At 41.2% G+C, this 13,229-nt stretch overlaps 1 protein-coding gene across 3 annotated transcripts in view; it reads right to left on the bottom strand.

The window, feature by feature from the left end:
- ttf2 (transcription termination factor, RNA polymerase II) overlaps nucleotides 1–1,530 on the bottom strand; it is a 97,703-nt gene extending 96,173 nt beyond the window's left edge. For all 3 annotated transcript variants that reach the window (XM_072260378.1, XM_072260379.1, XM_072260380.1), the window contains exon 1: nucleotides 1,406–1,530. In XM_072260378.1, coding sequence (XP_072116479.1) covers nucleotides 1,406–1,433 — 28 coding nt within the window. In that variant the 5' untranslated portion in view covers nucleotides 1,434–1,530. The remainder of the gene's footprint in view (nucleotides 1–1,405) is intronic.
- Nucleotides 1,531–13,229: the final 11,699 nt, after the last annotated feature.

The raw sequence follows: 13,229 nt of genomic DNA on the forward strand, positions 1-13,229 counted from the left end.
TTTTCACTTTGCAAACACAAGGAAATCTGCAGATGCTGAAAATTCAAGCAACACACACAAAATGCTGTTGGAACACAGCAGGCCAGAGAGCATCCATAGGAAGAAGCATAGTCGACGTTTCGACGAAGGGTCTCGGCCCGAAACGTCGACTGTGCTTCTTCCTATGGTAGCTGTCTGGCCTGCTGCGTTCCACCAGCATTTTGTGTGTGTTGCTTCACCTTTCACTTTGTGTTTCTTCCTCCCCTCCCCCCACCTTTTAAATCTCCTCATCTTTGTTTCTCCAGTCCTACTGAAGGGTCTCAGCCCGAAACGACAACTTTCCATAGATGCTGCCTGGCCTACTGATTTCCTCAAGCATTTTGTGTGTTTAATGCACCAACAATTTTACTTCCATCCAGAGTCTTCATTTTCAGCATTTTTTTCCAGTTGTCTTAAATCAGTACATGTAATCAACACTCTGCCTTTGCTAAGACTGATATCCTTCTATATAGCCTTTGTCAAGCTAACCAGGTGAAGATTTTTGTGACAATTAGATATGAAAATAATCTTTATTTTGAAAACGACCTTCCTCGTCCGAACCCACACCACTCCTCCCCCGACTCATTTTCCTTTTATTTCTTGCCAAAAATCTATTCCACACTGTCACCTTAACTCGCCAGAGGCTCCCTGCAGTCTCAGTGGTGCAAACCGCCCGCCTGCAACTCTCTCTGACATCAACTGCAATTCCAGAACGCCGAGTCAACTGCACAGCAAAGATTCATCAAACTGCGACCGATTTATATATGCAGGGTGAGATCAAGTTAGCGGACCCTATTATTCAGAAGGGTAAGAGGTGATTTTTATTTCAAATGGAGAAAACTTGTAGAAGCTCACTGAGGAGACACAGAGAATGGGTTACCGTCTCTAAAAATAATGTCCTTTAGAACTATAGAGGTATTTCTTCACTCAAAGAGCGAGAAATACTTAAGATTCACTTCTCTACAGTGCAGTACAGCTCAGTCATTGATTTAACTCAAAACATACACTGAGGCATTATATTAGATAGTGAACGGCGGACCAGAAGCCAACTATCTCCTGCACATCCAACAGCATTGTAAAAATGAAAAGCTGCTTGTGCTGGGAATTGCAGGGTTTCGGATCTGAGACTGAGCAACGACGGAAAGGAAAGCAGAACTGAACCATTACACGTGACGTCTCCACCCGAGGCAGCGCAGGGTCCTGCAGCTGGGAAGCCCCCAGACGTTGATAGGAGCTGAACTCGCAGCAGCTTTTCATTGGCCAGGCCCCATGCCAGTTAAAGTACGTCACTGCCTGAACTAGGTTATAAAAACTTAGGCCGATGCCTCTGAGCCGATTACCTATCCCTCCCATACTTTCAATAGCAATTTCCAGTACATGAACATACCGTGTTCCTTGCAGAACACCTTCTCCATCTGATTTTCCAACTCCGAATCCAGACGAAGAGTAGTTTCAAGCAACCGGCTCAAGGAGTACAACGCTTTAACGCCGCACGCCGTTCATCAGGGGGGAGGGACGTCGCTCTTTCTTCCAATCAATGACCAGGATGCAGATGGGGCGGGAACTACATCTTGGTTGTCACTCTGGGTGACAACCACCAATCAGATTGAGAACGAGCAGCCGGGGCGGGCATACTTGGGTTGCGTCATAGAACCATAAGAAATGAAGCCACTCGGCCCATCGAATCTACTTAACAATTACAGTTAACACATTAAATGCTGGAGGAACTCAGCAAGTCAGGCATCTAGATAGAGAGGAGTCGACATTTTGGGACAAGACCTTTATCAGGCCTTGTCTCCATCTAGGAATACACTAATCCCCAACCCCCATTAGTGTAAAACGCAATTAGACGTGATATTAATCCTTTTATAATATTATTAGCAATGTTGAGGGGAAAATAGTATTTTGAGAATTCTGATTTATACCAATTCTGTCTAGTTTATAGTTTCATTAATTAACATTAAAAATAATGTAGAATCGTATCAATTACCTCACATTAATCATAAGGAAAAACTGGGAGTTGGGATTGTTATCAATTTAAATATAAAGGAAAACCCTCATAGAGGTGTTTATAAGTCAGATGTAATTTGATAATAAGACCACAAGATATAGAGCAGAATTAGGCCATTTGGCCTATCGAACCTCCCTGTCATTTCATCATGGCTGATCCAATTTTCCTCAGCCCAAAACTCCTGCCTTCTCTCTGTATCTCTTCATGCCCTAACCAGTCAAAAATCTATCAACCTCTGCCTTAAATATTAATAAAGACTTGGCCTCCACAGCTGCTGCTGGCAAAGAAATCCACAGATTCACTGCTCTCTGGCTAAAGAAATTCCTCATCATTTCCATTCTAAAACGATGCTCCTCTATTCATTGCAATATTATCCTTAACAGAGTCAGAACTATACAGTTTGGAATAAAATTCCCTAAAAGTGTCATTAATTTCAAAGTGGTCAGTTGTCATGACCCCACTACTTTTACATATTTCTTTAATTTTCTGCTTGGCTATAAATGGCTTCAATTGATTAGCCAGTAGCTTACCAGTTTTATCTCAGTGAATATAAAATTGACTTCTATCTTTTATAAGCTGGCTTTCAATAGGATAGGTTAAAAGAAGATCATATTTAGTTTTGGTTTCAATATGTCTCTTATATTTTTCAGGATCGGGTATCAAAGAATATTTATGGTCCAGTTGTTTTAACTGATTAGCTAGTTCGTTTCTATCTTTGTTAGCTTTTTTAATGACGTTTGCAGTATAAGAAATAATTTGACCCCAGATATATGCTTTAAAAGTATCCTATATAATAAGACTAGACATCTCTTCCAAAGTATTTTCTTCAAAAAAAGAGTAATTTGATTTTCCATAAATTTTAAAAAGTTCTCATCGGATAACAGAGTTAAAATAAGTCACCAAAATCTACTCATAGGGATAGAACCAGGGAGATTTAAAGATAGAAGTACAAGAGAGTGACCAGAGATAGCAATCTCTTTATATACGATCGATCAAACCAATGGAATCATTTGACTGTCAATAAAAAAAAAAATCAATCATGGTATAAGAATGATGGAAATGAGAGAAAAAAGAATACTCCCTGTCCGTCGGATGAAGAAAATGCCAATCATCAACTATCAACTAAGTATCAACTTCGTCCTGACGAAGGGTCTCGGCCTGAAACGTTGACTGTACCTCTTCCTAGAGATGCTGCCTGGCCTGCTGCGTTCACCAGCAACTTTGATGTGTGTTGCAAGCATCAACTATACCACATTTAGTTAGAAAAGATTGGATAAACAAAGCTGATTTATTAAGTGTGGCTGGTTTGACAGATGAGCGATCTAATACTGGATCTAACTAGCACTTAAAATCTCCTCCCATCACAAGAGAGTAAGTACACAAATCTGGCAAAAATGAAAATAGATGTTCAAAAAATCCTGGATCGTCTACATTGGGGGCATATACATCAGCAAAAACAATCAATTTACTGTCTAAACTCCCTGATACAATAACAAATTGACCATTAGGATCAGAAACAACTTCGTGCTGAACAAAGGAAACTGTATTATCTACAAAAATCGAAACTCTACGTGATTTTGCATTAAACGAAGAGTGGAATTGCATACCCTTCAACCAAGTAAACAAACGTAAGCTATCACAGCTGCATATGTGCGTTTCTTGTAAGAAAATAATGGGTGCTTTTAATTTTTTAATATAAGCAAACACTTTGTTCCATTTAATGGGGTGATTCAGCTCTTTCACATTCAAACTAAATATTAATATTTCGAACCATTTTAAGTACAGATTGTCATGTATTTAAAGGTCTAGCCATAAGTTATTAAAACTAGAAAGCAAACTGTAAGGTAAGGTAGTCAAACAGACAATCATATAACCAACCCAACACAGCTCCCAGAGAGAAATAGGTCCTCCTTCCTCCCCCACTCAAAGCAAGAAAGCTGACTGATAGACAATCAGCGAGCTAACAACTAAGTTCCCTCCCCAAAAAGTCCTGTTGACAGAAATTCTGATTCTACAAGGTCAAATATGTCCCTACCAAGACACAACATAAAAAGAAAAATAACTCAGTATTCAAAAATACAAAAAGATCAGTTTAAACAAATTCAAAGAAAGCTATATTAAAGTAAAGCCTCAAGAAGGGATACAATAAAAAAGTATCAAAAAAAAAACAAAAGACAATATACGAACAACCAAAACGTGGGCTTATTGAAACCTTATTTCAAATTCATGTTAACAGAAGAGAAAATTGATCATATAAGAAATATAACAGTTTTAGGCTTCATCCTTCAGAAACTTCTTTGCATCTTCAACCGACTTTATTCTTTTTCGCAATCCGTTCTTCAAAACAATACTCAGACGGGCGGGAAACCAAAGGGATGGTTTAAAACCTTTATTAAAAAATTCTGACATAACTTCTTTATATTTCATATGATCAGCCATGACTTCAGGTGAATAATCTTCCACAAATCTAACTTTGTAACCATGGAAACCGATCATTCCTTGTTGAAGGGTATGGTGAATTAAAAGGTCCTTAATACGAAATTCATGAAAACTTAGAATGACCGACCTGGGTCTCGCAGCCGACGACAATGGCTTCGAAGTCGACGAGCGAAAACCTCAATCTAGCTTCAGCTCAGAAGTGAGTAGAACCGGGAATAGCCGTTTCAGAAAGTTTGCAAAGAACTTTGTAGGGTCCGCGCCTTCAATTGATTCTTCAAGACCTAAAATTCTCAAGTTATTTTTCCTGTTTCTATTTTCTAGACTGATAATCCTTTTCATTATTTTTTCATTGGATAAGGATAACTCTTTGCAGAGTTTAGATGTATCTTCAACATCCACTTCAAATGTCACCAGTTTTACAGTATTTTCCTGAATTCGGTTCTCATGCTCAGTTAAAGTTTGTTGGATTGTATCCAATTTGCCATTAAGCCATTGAAACTCCATGGAGAATTCAGATTTTTGCCGTTTAAGGAAGTCACTGATTTATTCCAGAGTGACTGGGGATTCGTCTTCTGTTTCTCTTTCTTTTGCAGAAGCTTTTGCTCTTTTCCCAGCCATTGTAAAGCAATATTAAAGTATTATAACAAGGTTTCAAAAAAAACTGGTAGGAGACAATAAATTAAATAGGGTAGGAGCAATCGAAACCGATGTTACTCCATCAGCTGCCAACAGATCTCTTGTGATACACTTCCTGACACTGTACTCTATCTGCCATTTCTTTGCCATTATCCTAATCCATCTAAGTCCTTCTACTTCTTAAAATCTACCTGCCGCTCCACCTATCTTCATATCCTCTGCAAACTTTGCAAGAAAGCTATCAATTCCATCATCCGAATGGTTGACATACAATGTGAAAAGATTGGTCCTAAAACAGACCCCTGTGGGACACCACTAGTCACTGGCAGCCAACCAGAAAAGGCTCCCTTTATTCCCATACTTTGCCTCCTGCCAATCAGCCAGTGATTTATCCATGCTAGAATCTTTCCTGTAATATCATCGAATCATTGTTTGTTAAGCGGCCTCGAGTGTGGTACCTTGTCAAAGCCCTTCTGAAAATCCAAGTACACAACATCAACTGATTCTCCTTTTTCTATTCCACTATTATTTCTTCAAAGAATCCAACAGATTTGTCAGGCAAGATTTTCCCTTGAGGAAACTATGTTGACTACGGTCTAGTTTATCATGTGCCTACAAGTACCCCGAGACCTCAACCTTAATAATCTGTCTCTCTCTCTCTTCTTGAAGAATGGAGTGACATTTGCAATTTTCCACTCTTCTGAAACCATTCTAGAATCTAGTGATTCCTGAAAGATCATTACTAGTGTCTCCATGATCTCTTCAGCCACCACTTTCAGAACCCAGGTGACTTATAAAAACTTCAGACCTTTCAGTTTCCCAAAAACCTTCTCTCTAGTTATGGTAACTTCACACACTGCATGACACCTGACACCTGGAACTTCCACCATACCACTAGTATCTTCCACATGAAGACTGACGTAAAATAGTTATTCAGTTCATTCCCCATTTCGTTGTGCCTCATCACTACTTCCTCAGCATCGTTTTCCAGCGTTCTGATATACACTCTTGCCTCTCTTTTAGACTTTGTACATCTGAAGAAACTTCTGGTATCCTCTATTGGCTAACTTACTTTTGTGATCCATCTTTACCTTCCTAATGACTATTTTAGTTGCCTTCCGTTGTTTTTTAGAATTCTCCCAATCCTCTATCTTTCCACAAATTTTTGCTCTATTATGTGCCCTCTCTTTGGCTTTTATGTTGGCTTTGAATTTTCTTGTTAGCCACAGTTGTGTCCTCTTTCCTTTAGAATACTTCATCCTCTGTGGGATGTATATATCCTGTGCCTTATATCAAATATAGAATATATCAATTCTGGTCAGCTCTTCTCTCGTGCCTCTGTAATTTTCTTTACTCCACTGTAATACTTTTACCTCTGACTTTAGCTTCTCCTTCTCAAATTTCAGGGTGAATTCGATCATATTATGATCACTTGTCCCTTAGGGTTCTTCTACCTTAAGGTCTCTAATCAATTTTTATTCATTGCACAACACCCGGTCCAGAACAGCTGATCTTCTAGTGAGCTCAACCATGAGTTGCTCTAAAAAGCCATCTTGAAGGCACTCTAGAAATTTCCCTCTTGGAATCAATTTTGCCTCATCAACAGCCTCTCCTCACTACACATTGCCACTATTTGTAAACCAGCTACCTCATCTTCAGCACAATTATCCATCTTTCCTGCGATACTTCTGACATTGAAATGTGTGCAGCTCAGGACACTAGTCACACCATGCTCAACCTTTTGATTCCTAACTTTGTCTGAGGTCTTACCAACATCAGCCTCCTCCACCTCTCCACTGACTGATCTGGCACTCTTGTTCCCATTCCCCTGCAATTCCAGTTTAATCCCCACCAGGCAGCATTAACAAACCTTCCTGCTGGGATATTCGTCCCCCTCCAGTTCAGGTACAAACTGTCCCTTCAGTACAGGTCCCACCTTCTCTGGGGGAGAGGAGCGAGGGAGTTAGGTAATCCAATCACAAACTGTCAACATTTTGGGTTCTCTCCCCTCCCCCACCTTTTAAATCTACTCCTCATCCTTTCTTTCTCCAGTCCTGCCATAGGGTCTCAGCCAAAATGCTAACTGTTTATTCTTTTCCATAGGTGCTGCCTGGCCTGCTGAGTTCCTCCAGCATTTTGTGTGTGTTGTTTGGATTTCCAGCACCTGCAGATTTTCTCTTTTTAGTGATTGGATTACCTAGCTGCTTATGAGCTGCCTATGTAGAACCTTGTTCCTCGTCCTACCCATGTCATTGGTACCTACATGGCCCACAACTTCTGGCTGTTCAGCCTCCCACTTAAGAATGCTGAGGACTCAATACGAGACAACACAAAGCCAGGCACCCAGGAGGCAACATACCGTCTGGGAATCTTGTTCTCACCCACAGAATCTCCTGTCAGTCTCCCTAGCTAACAAATCCCCTTTCATCACAGTGTGTCTACTTTCCCCTACACCCACCCCTCCTTTCTGAGTCACAGTGGCAGGCTCAGGGCCAGAGACCTGAACACTGTGACTTTCCTCTGTTAGGCCATTCCACCCCCCCCTTCCCCCACCCCACCGACAGTATCCAAATTGTTGTTGAGGGGGATGGCCACAGTGGTACTCTGCACTGGCTCCTTAACCCCTTTCCCCTTCCTGACTGACACCCAGTTTCCTGTGTCCTGCACCTTGGGTGTAACTACCTCTCTGTATGTCCTATCTATCACCCCTTCAGCCTCCTGACTGATCCGGAGTTCATTCATTCCCAGCTCCAACCCCTTAACGCGGTTTGTTAGAAGATGCAGCTGGATGCACTTCTTGCAGTTGCAGTTGTGAGGGGCACTGGGGGTCTCCCTGCCTTCCCACAGCCTACAAGAGCAGCATTGCACTATCCTACCTGGCATATCAACTGTCCTAGCTGAGCAGATATAAAGAGGGGAAGAAAAAAAACTTAACCTAGAGCTCTACTTTTCTTTTACTTTCTCTGACTAAAGCCTCTCTTTGCAGAAGCCTCAAAGAGTTAAAGCCTCAAGTTCACCACTCTGACTCTGTCCACTCAGAAAACAACCGCTGAGACGATGGCCGCTGCGCTTCTCCTGCCTTCCTTTAACTCGCTCTTGCTAATCAATCCCAAATGCTGGTTGTCACTGGTCAAAACGCTTTTTCGCTCTAGTGACTCGCTGCTGCCTTTTATCCTCGAGCAGTGGATCTGATTGAGGTCCCTTCTTCTCAAAACTTTCAATGTCCAGCTTGGTCGCTGACCAAAGCTCTTTTTCGCTGTAGTGACCTACTGCTGCCTTTTAGCCTCGAGCAGTGGACCTGATTGAAGTCCCCTCCTCTCAAAACTTCCGATGTCTGGATTGGCTGCTGGTTAAAGCCCATTTTCCAGATGAGGGAGGCACAATAGCATTGTGGTTAGGACAATGCTTTACATTACAGACGACCTAGGTTCATTTCCCACTGCTGCCTATAAGGAGTTTGTATGCTCTCCCCATGACCGTGTGGGTTTTCTCTGGGTGCTCTGGTTTCCTCCCACAGTCCAAAGACATACCGGTTGGTAGGTTAATTGGTCATTGTAAATGGTCATGTGATTAGGTCAGGGTTAAAGTGGGTGTTGCTGGGTGGTGTGGCTCAAAGAGATGGAAGGGCTACTCCACACTGTATCTCAATAAATAAAAATCTTTCCACTTTGTGGTATAAAGGATTAGATTTCATAAATATTGTTAGTATATGCATTAAGGAATTTGTAGAAAATCCTCAAGTTCAAAGTAAATTTATTATCAAAGTACATATATGTCACCATATGTTGGTTGTCCATTGTATCCCACAATGACCAGAGACCTGTGTGGGGGAGTTGTTGAAGTGCAAAAGCCACTGCACTGGGGCAGCTCACTCTCCTGACCTTGGAAGTCCTGGGGTCTTCCTCAGTTGCAGTAGATGACCATGACTTCTCCAGCACCTTGTCATGCCCTTTGCTCTCAACGAAGGATTGCAGAACCGTCTTCTTGGCCGTTGGATCTCACTGTTGATCTCATCCACTCCATCCACCAGAAATGACTTCCCATGCTAGGACAGGCATGTCCCTATCTCACCGGCATATGAGGCCCTGCTGGTTACTGTCATCTGGGTTAGCCAATCTGTCAAAGTTGTGTACTGGAATGTAGTCACTGTTGCAGCTACTTGGAGCCACAGGTGAGAGCTGAGTGTCTGGTGGGACCCAAAGGTGAGTGAGCTGCTCCAGAATGGACATGCCGAGGCCCTTCACCAGAGGTACTACCCCTCCCTGGACACCCCATAGACCCCATGTTACCATATACTACTCTGAGATTTCATTTTCCTGTGGGCATTCACAGTAAAAACAAAGAAACACAATAGAATCAATAAAAATATACACACAAAGTTGGACAAATAACCAATGAGCAAAAGAAAACACATTGTGCAAATACAGAAATAAAAACAAAATAATAACAATAATAGATAAATAAGTGATAAATAATATTGAGAATATGAGTTGCATTGTCCATGTATTGAATTGAATTATCTTTATTACTAACATCCTTCAAATACAAGGTGAGTAAAAATATTTACGTTGTGTCTCCGTCTAAATGCGTAATGTGAAATTCATAGTAATTTATAATAAATAATATGTAGAACAGGACAGTCAATATAACATAGAAATACAGTTGTGTCAGCATGAGTTAAGCAGTCTGATGACTTGGTGGAAGAAGCTGTCCTGGAGTCTGTTGGTCCTGGCTTTTATGCTGTGGTTCTGTTTCCCAGATGGTAGCAGCTGGAACAGTTTGTAGTCGGGGTGACTCGGATCCCCAGTGATCCTTCAGGCCCTTTTTACACACCTGTCTTTGTATATTTCCTGAATAGTGGGAAATTCACATCTACAGATGTGCTGGGCTGCCCGCACCACTCTCTGCAGGGTCCTACGATTGAGGGAAGTACAGTTCTCATATCAGGCAGTGATTCAGCCAGTCAGGATGCTCTCAATTGTGCCCCTATAGAAAGTCCTTAGGATCTGGGGGCCCACATCAAACTTCAACCATCTGAGGTGAAAGAGGCACTGCTGTGCCTTTTACACCACACAGCCAGTACGTACAGACCATGTGAGATCCTTGCTGATGTTTATGCCGAGGAACTTAATGCTGTTTACCCTCTCAACCCCAGATCCATTGATGTCAACAGGGGCTAGCCTGTCTCCATTCCTCTTGTATTCCGCAACAAGCTCCTTTGTTTTTACAACATTGAGGGAGAGGTTGTTTCTGTGTCAGGGTGATGACTTCTTCTCTGTAGGCTGCCTCATTATTATTTGAGATTAGGCCAATCAGTGTAGTGTTGTCAGCAAATTTAATTAGCAGATTGGAGCTGTAGGTGATGACATAGACATGGGTATACAAAGAGTAAAGGAGGGGGCTTAGTACACAGTCCTGAGGGGCACCTGTGTTGAGGGTCAGAGGGGCAGAGATGAGGGAGCCCACTCTTACCACCTGCCGCCGATCTGACAGGAAGTCCAGTATCCAGCGACACAAGGCAGAGTGAAAGCTGAGATTTTTGAACTTCTTGTCGAGCCTGGAGGGCATTATGGTGTTGAAAGTGAGTCCATAGTTTGTGAAATCAGTTAAGTGAAGTTATCCATTCTGATTGACAAGAATGGATGGTTGAGGGGTAATAACTGTTCTTTTACCTGGTGGTGTGGAACCTGTACCTCCTTCCTGATAGCAGCAGTAGGAAGAGAGTGTGACCTCGATGATGGGGTCCATGACGATGAAAGCTGCTTTCTAGTGACATACCTTTTGTCAGCTTTTCAGTTCAAGGTCATTAGTACTTCCATATCAGGCCAAGATGCAAGCGGTCAGTACACTCTCCACCGTGCATCTGAAGAAGTTTGTCAAAGCTTTAGATAACATGACAAATCTTCGCAAACTTCTAAGAGAGTAGAATGCTGTTGTACCTTCTTTGTAATGGCACTTGCGTGATGGGCCCAGGATAAAGTCTCTGAAATGATAATGCCAAGGAATTTAAAGTTCCTGACTCTGTCCACCTCTAATCCTTTGATGAGGATCGACTCATGGACCTCCAGCTTCCTCCTCCTGTTGTCAATAATCAGCTCTTTGGTTTTGCAGACAATGATTGAGAGGTTGTTGTTGTGGCACCATTCAGCCAGATATGCTGATTTGTCACCACCTTTGATTCGGCCAACAACAGTGTTGTTGACAGCAAACTTAAATATGGCATTGGAGCTGTACGTAAACTTACTGTCATAAATAAATATAATGTGAGTAGAGCAAGGGGCTAAACACACAGTTTATGGTGCACCTCTGCTGATGTCGTTGCCAATCCAAAATAATTGACTCTGTTGTTTCTATATAAAAAATGAAAAACTAAACACTACCATAAATACATACCAGTTCTACGAGATTTGACAAAAAACTAACAAACTTTTAAACTTCCATTTGTTAGGGTTGGAAAAGAAACACAAGAAAAAAGGAGTAGGATTAGGCCGTCCAACCCCTCACACCAGCTCCATCCATTAGCATGATAATGGTCTCAGTCCCCAATTCCACAACCTTTCTATGATTTATCTACCTCCCCTTTACATACTTCTAATGATCTGGCGTCCATAACCCTCTAGAGTAGAGAGTTTGGGAGATTCACACTCCTCTGCAAGTGGAAATCTCTATATACAATATTTTCAATGATTTATCCCTCACTTCTAAATAATTCTCTTCAAAATCGACACAAATGCCCACAAATAGCCCTTATCTCATAAGTGTCAAGGATACACAAATGGCAGCAATTTCCATTCAAAATATAACAGCTAGGCCAGATTTAGTTATTTTATACATTCAGTCCAAATTTGCTTGTTAATCTGAAGAGAAAATAATTTACAGTACCTTTCAGGAAGCATATATATCAGACTGCAGCTCTGTGACAGCTTCACAGGTTGACAACTTTGCTCCTACTGAACACGAGCAAATTTTGCTATTGTTATCTTTGGGACAAAGCAATTACAAATTGATAAACTTGTTTATTTTTCTGAAACAAGAGTTCTTCCAAAGTAAGTTTGGCTCCAAGCTGTTTCATAAGGACTCTGGAGTGCAGATCTTCTCCATTAGATGGCAGCCTTTCCCTCAATTTAAAGAGATGTCCCTCATCTGAAAACTTGGTGCTTGCAGTAAATTGGAGGCTTGATGAGAACAAGGATAACGTCCCAGGTAGTATTATTAAGAATGATTAAATTATCATCATCAAAGTGAACCTGAAAAGTATTGGTTTGAGAAGGGCCTGAGTTAACAGCAATAATCTCTACGGTAGGTTGTGGAATCTGGATATTGAACCCATGAACACTACCTCATTATTTTTTAATTTATATATAATTCACACTGTTATCCTATTATTATGTATTGCATTGTACTGCTGCTGCCAAGACAACAAATTTCACAATTTGTGCCGCTGTTACTGAACCTGGCTTTGATTATGCTGTGAACAAGTTCCAGAATACTGGGGCAGAGAGGTTTTAAAACGTTATATGAATGATCCTGGGATTTAGTTTCATTGAAATTGTAGCTACTAGGAGCACCAAGTTAATTTGGGGATCAGGAAACATAAGGATTTTTGTTCTTAATGGTGGACATTAGAGGCATTTGAATCTGGAGAAAGTAGTTCCAAAAATGAAGGAAGCAAATGGTAGTTTGGAATGTCAGAGGACTAAAGGCTAAAGGGCAGTTACTATCTGGCAGCATTGTGAGATTGGTCATCAAAGATCATGCAGGGAATCTAAAAAGCCCTTTCTAACCATTTAGGGTCTGATTTCCACAATGTTTCTCCTTACAGCCTCCTCCTGATTTATCTACAACTTCTGTCTTGTACCCACTAGTCAAGAACTCTTTTGGTTTTTGGTTAAAAGCATTTCAACATTACACTTTGAAAGGCAAGGTTGTGCTTCCTGATCTCCAGAAGTTTGCAACAGCCTGCTTGTAGAAGTGTTGCATCTTGATTTCATTTTCTTTGAATGGCTGAAAGAGCACAACTGTTATTTTGCTTCCTTTAATTTTCAGCAACTAATTGCGAGTACTAATCCTTGAGAAGTTGCCAAATTTCTTTTGAAACTGGATTGGTTCTGTAGGACATTACTGT

The sequence above is a fragment of the Mobula birostris genome, chromosome 6 (genome assembly GCF_030028105.1).
Source record: "Mobula birostris isolate sMobBir1 chromosome 6, sMobBir1.hap1, whole genome shotgun sequence".
NCBI lineage: Eukaryota > Metazoa > Chordata > Chondrichthyes > Myliobatiformes > Myliobatidae > Mobula > Mobula birostris.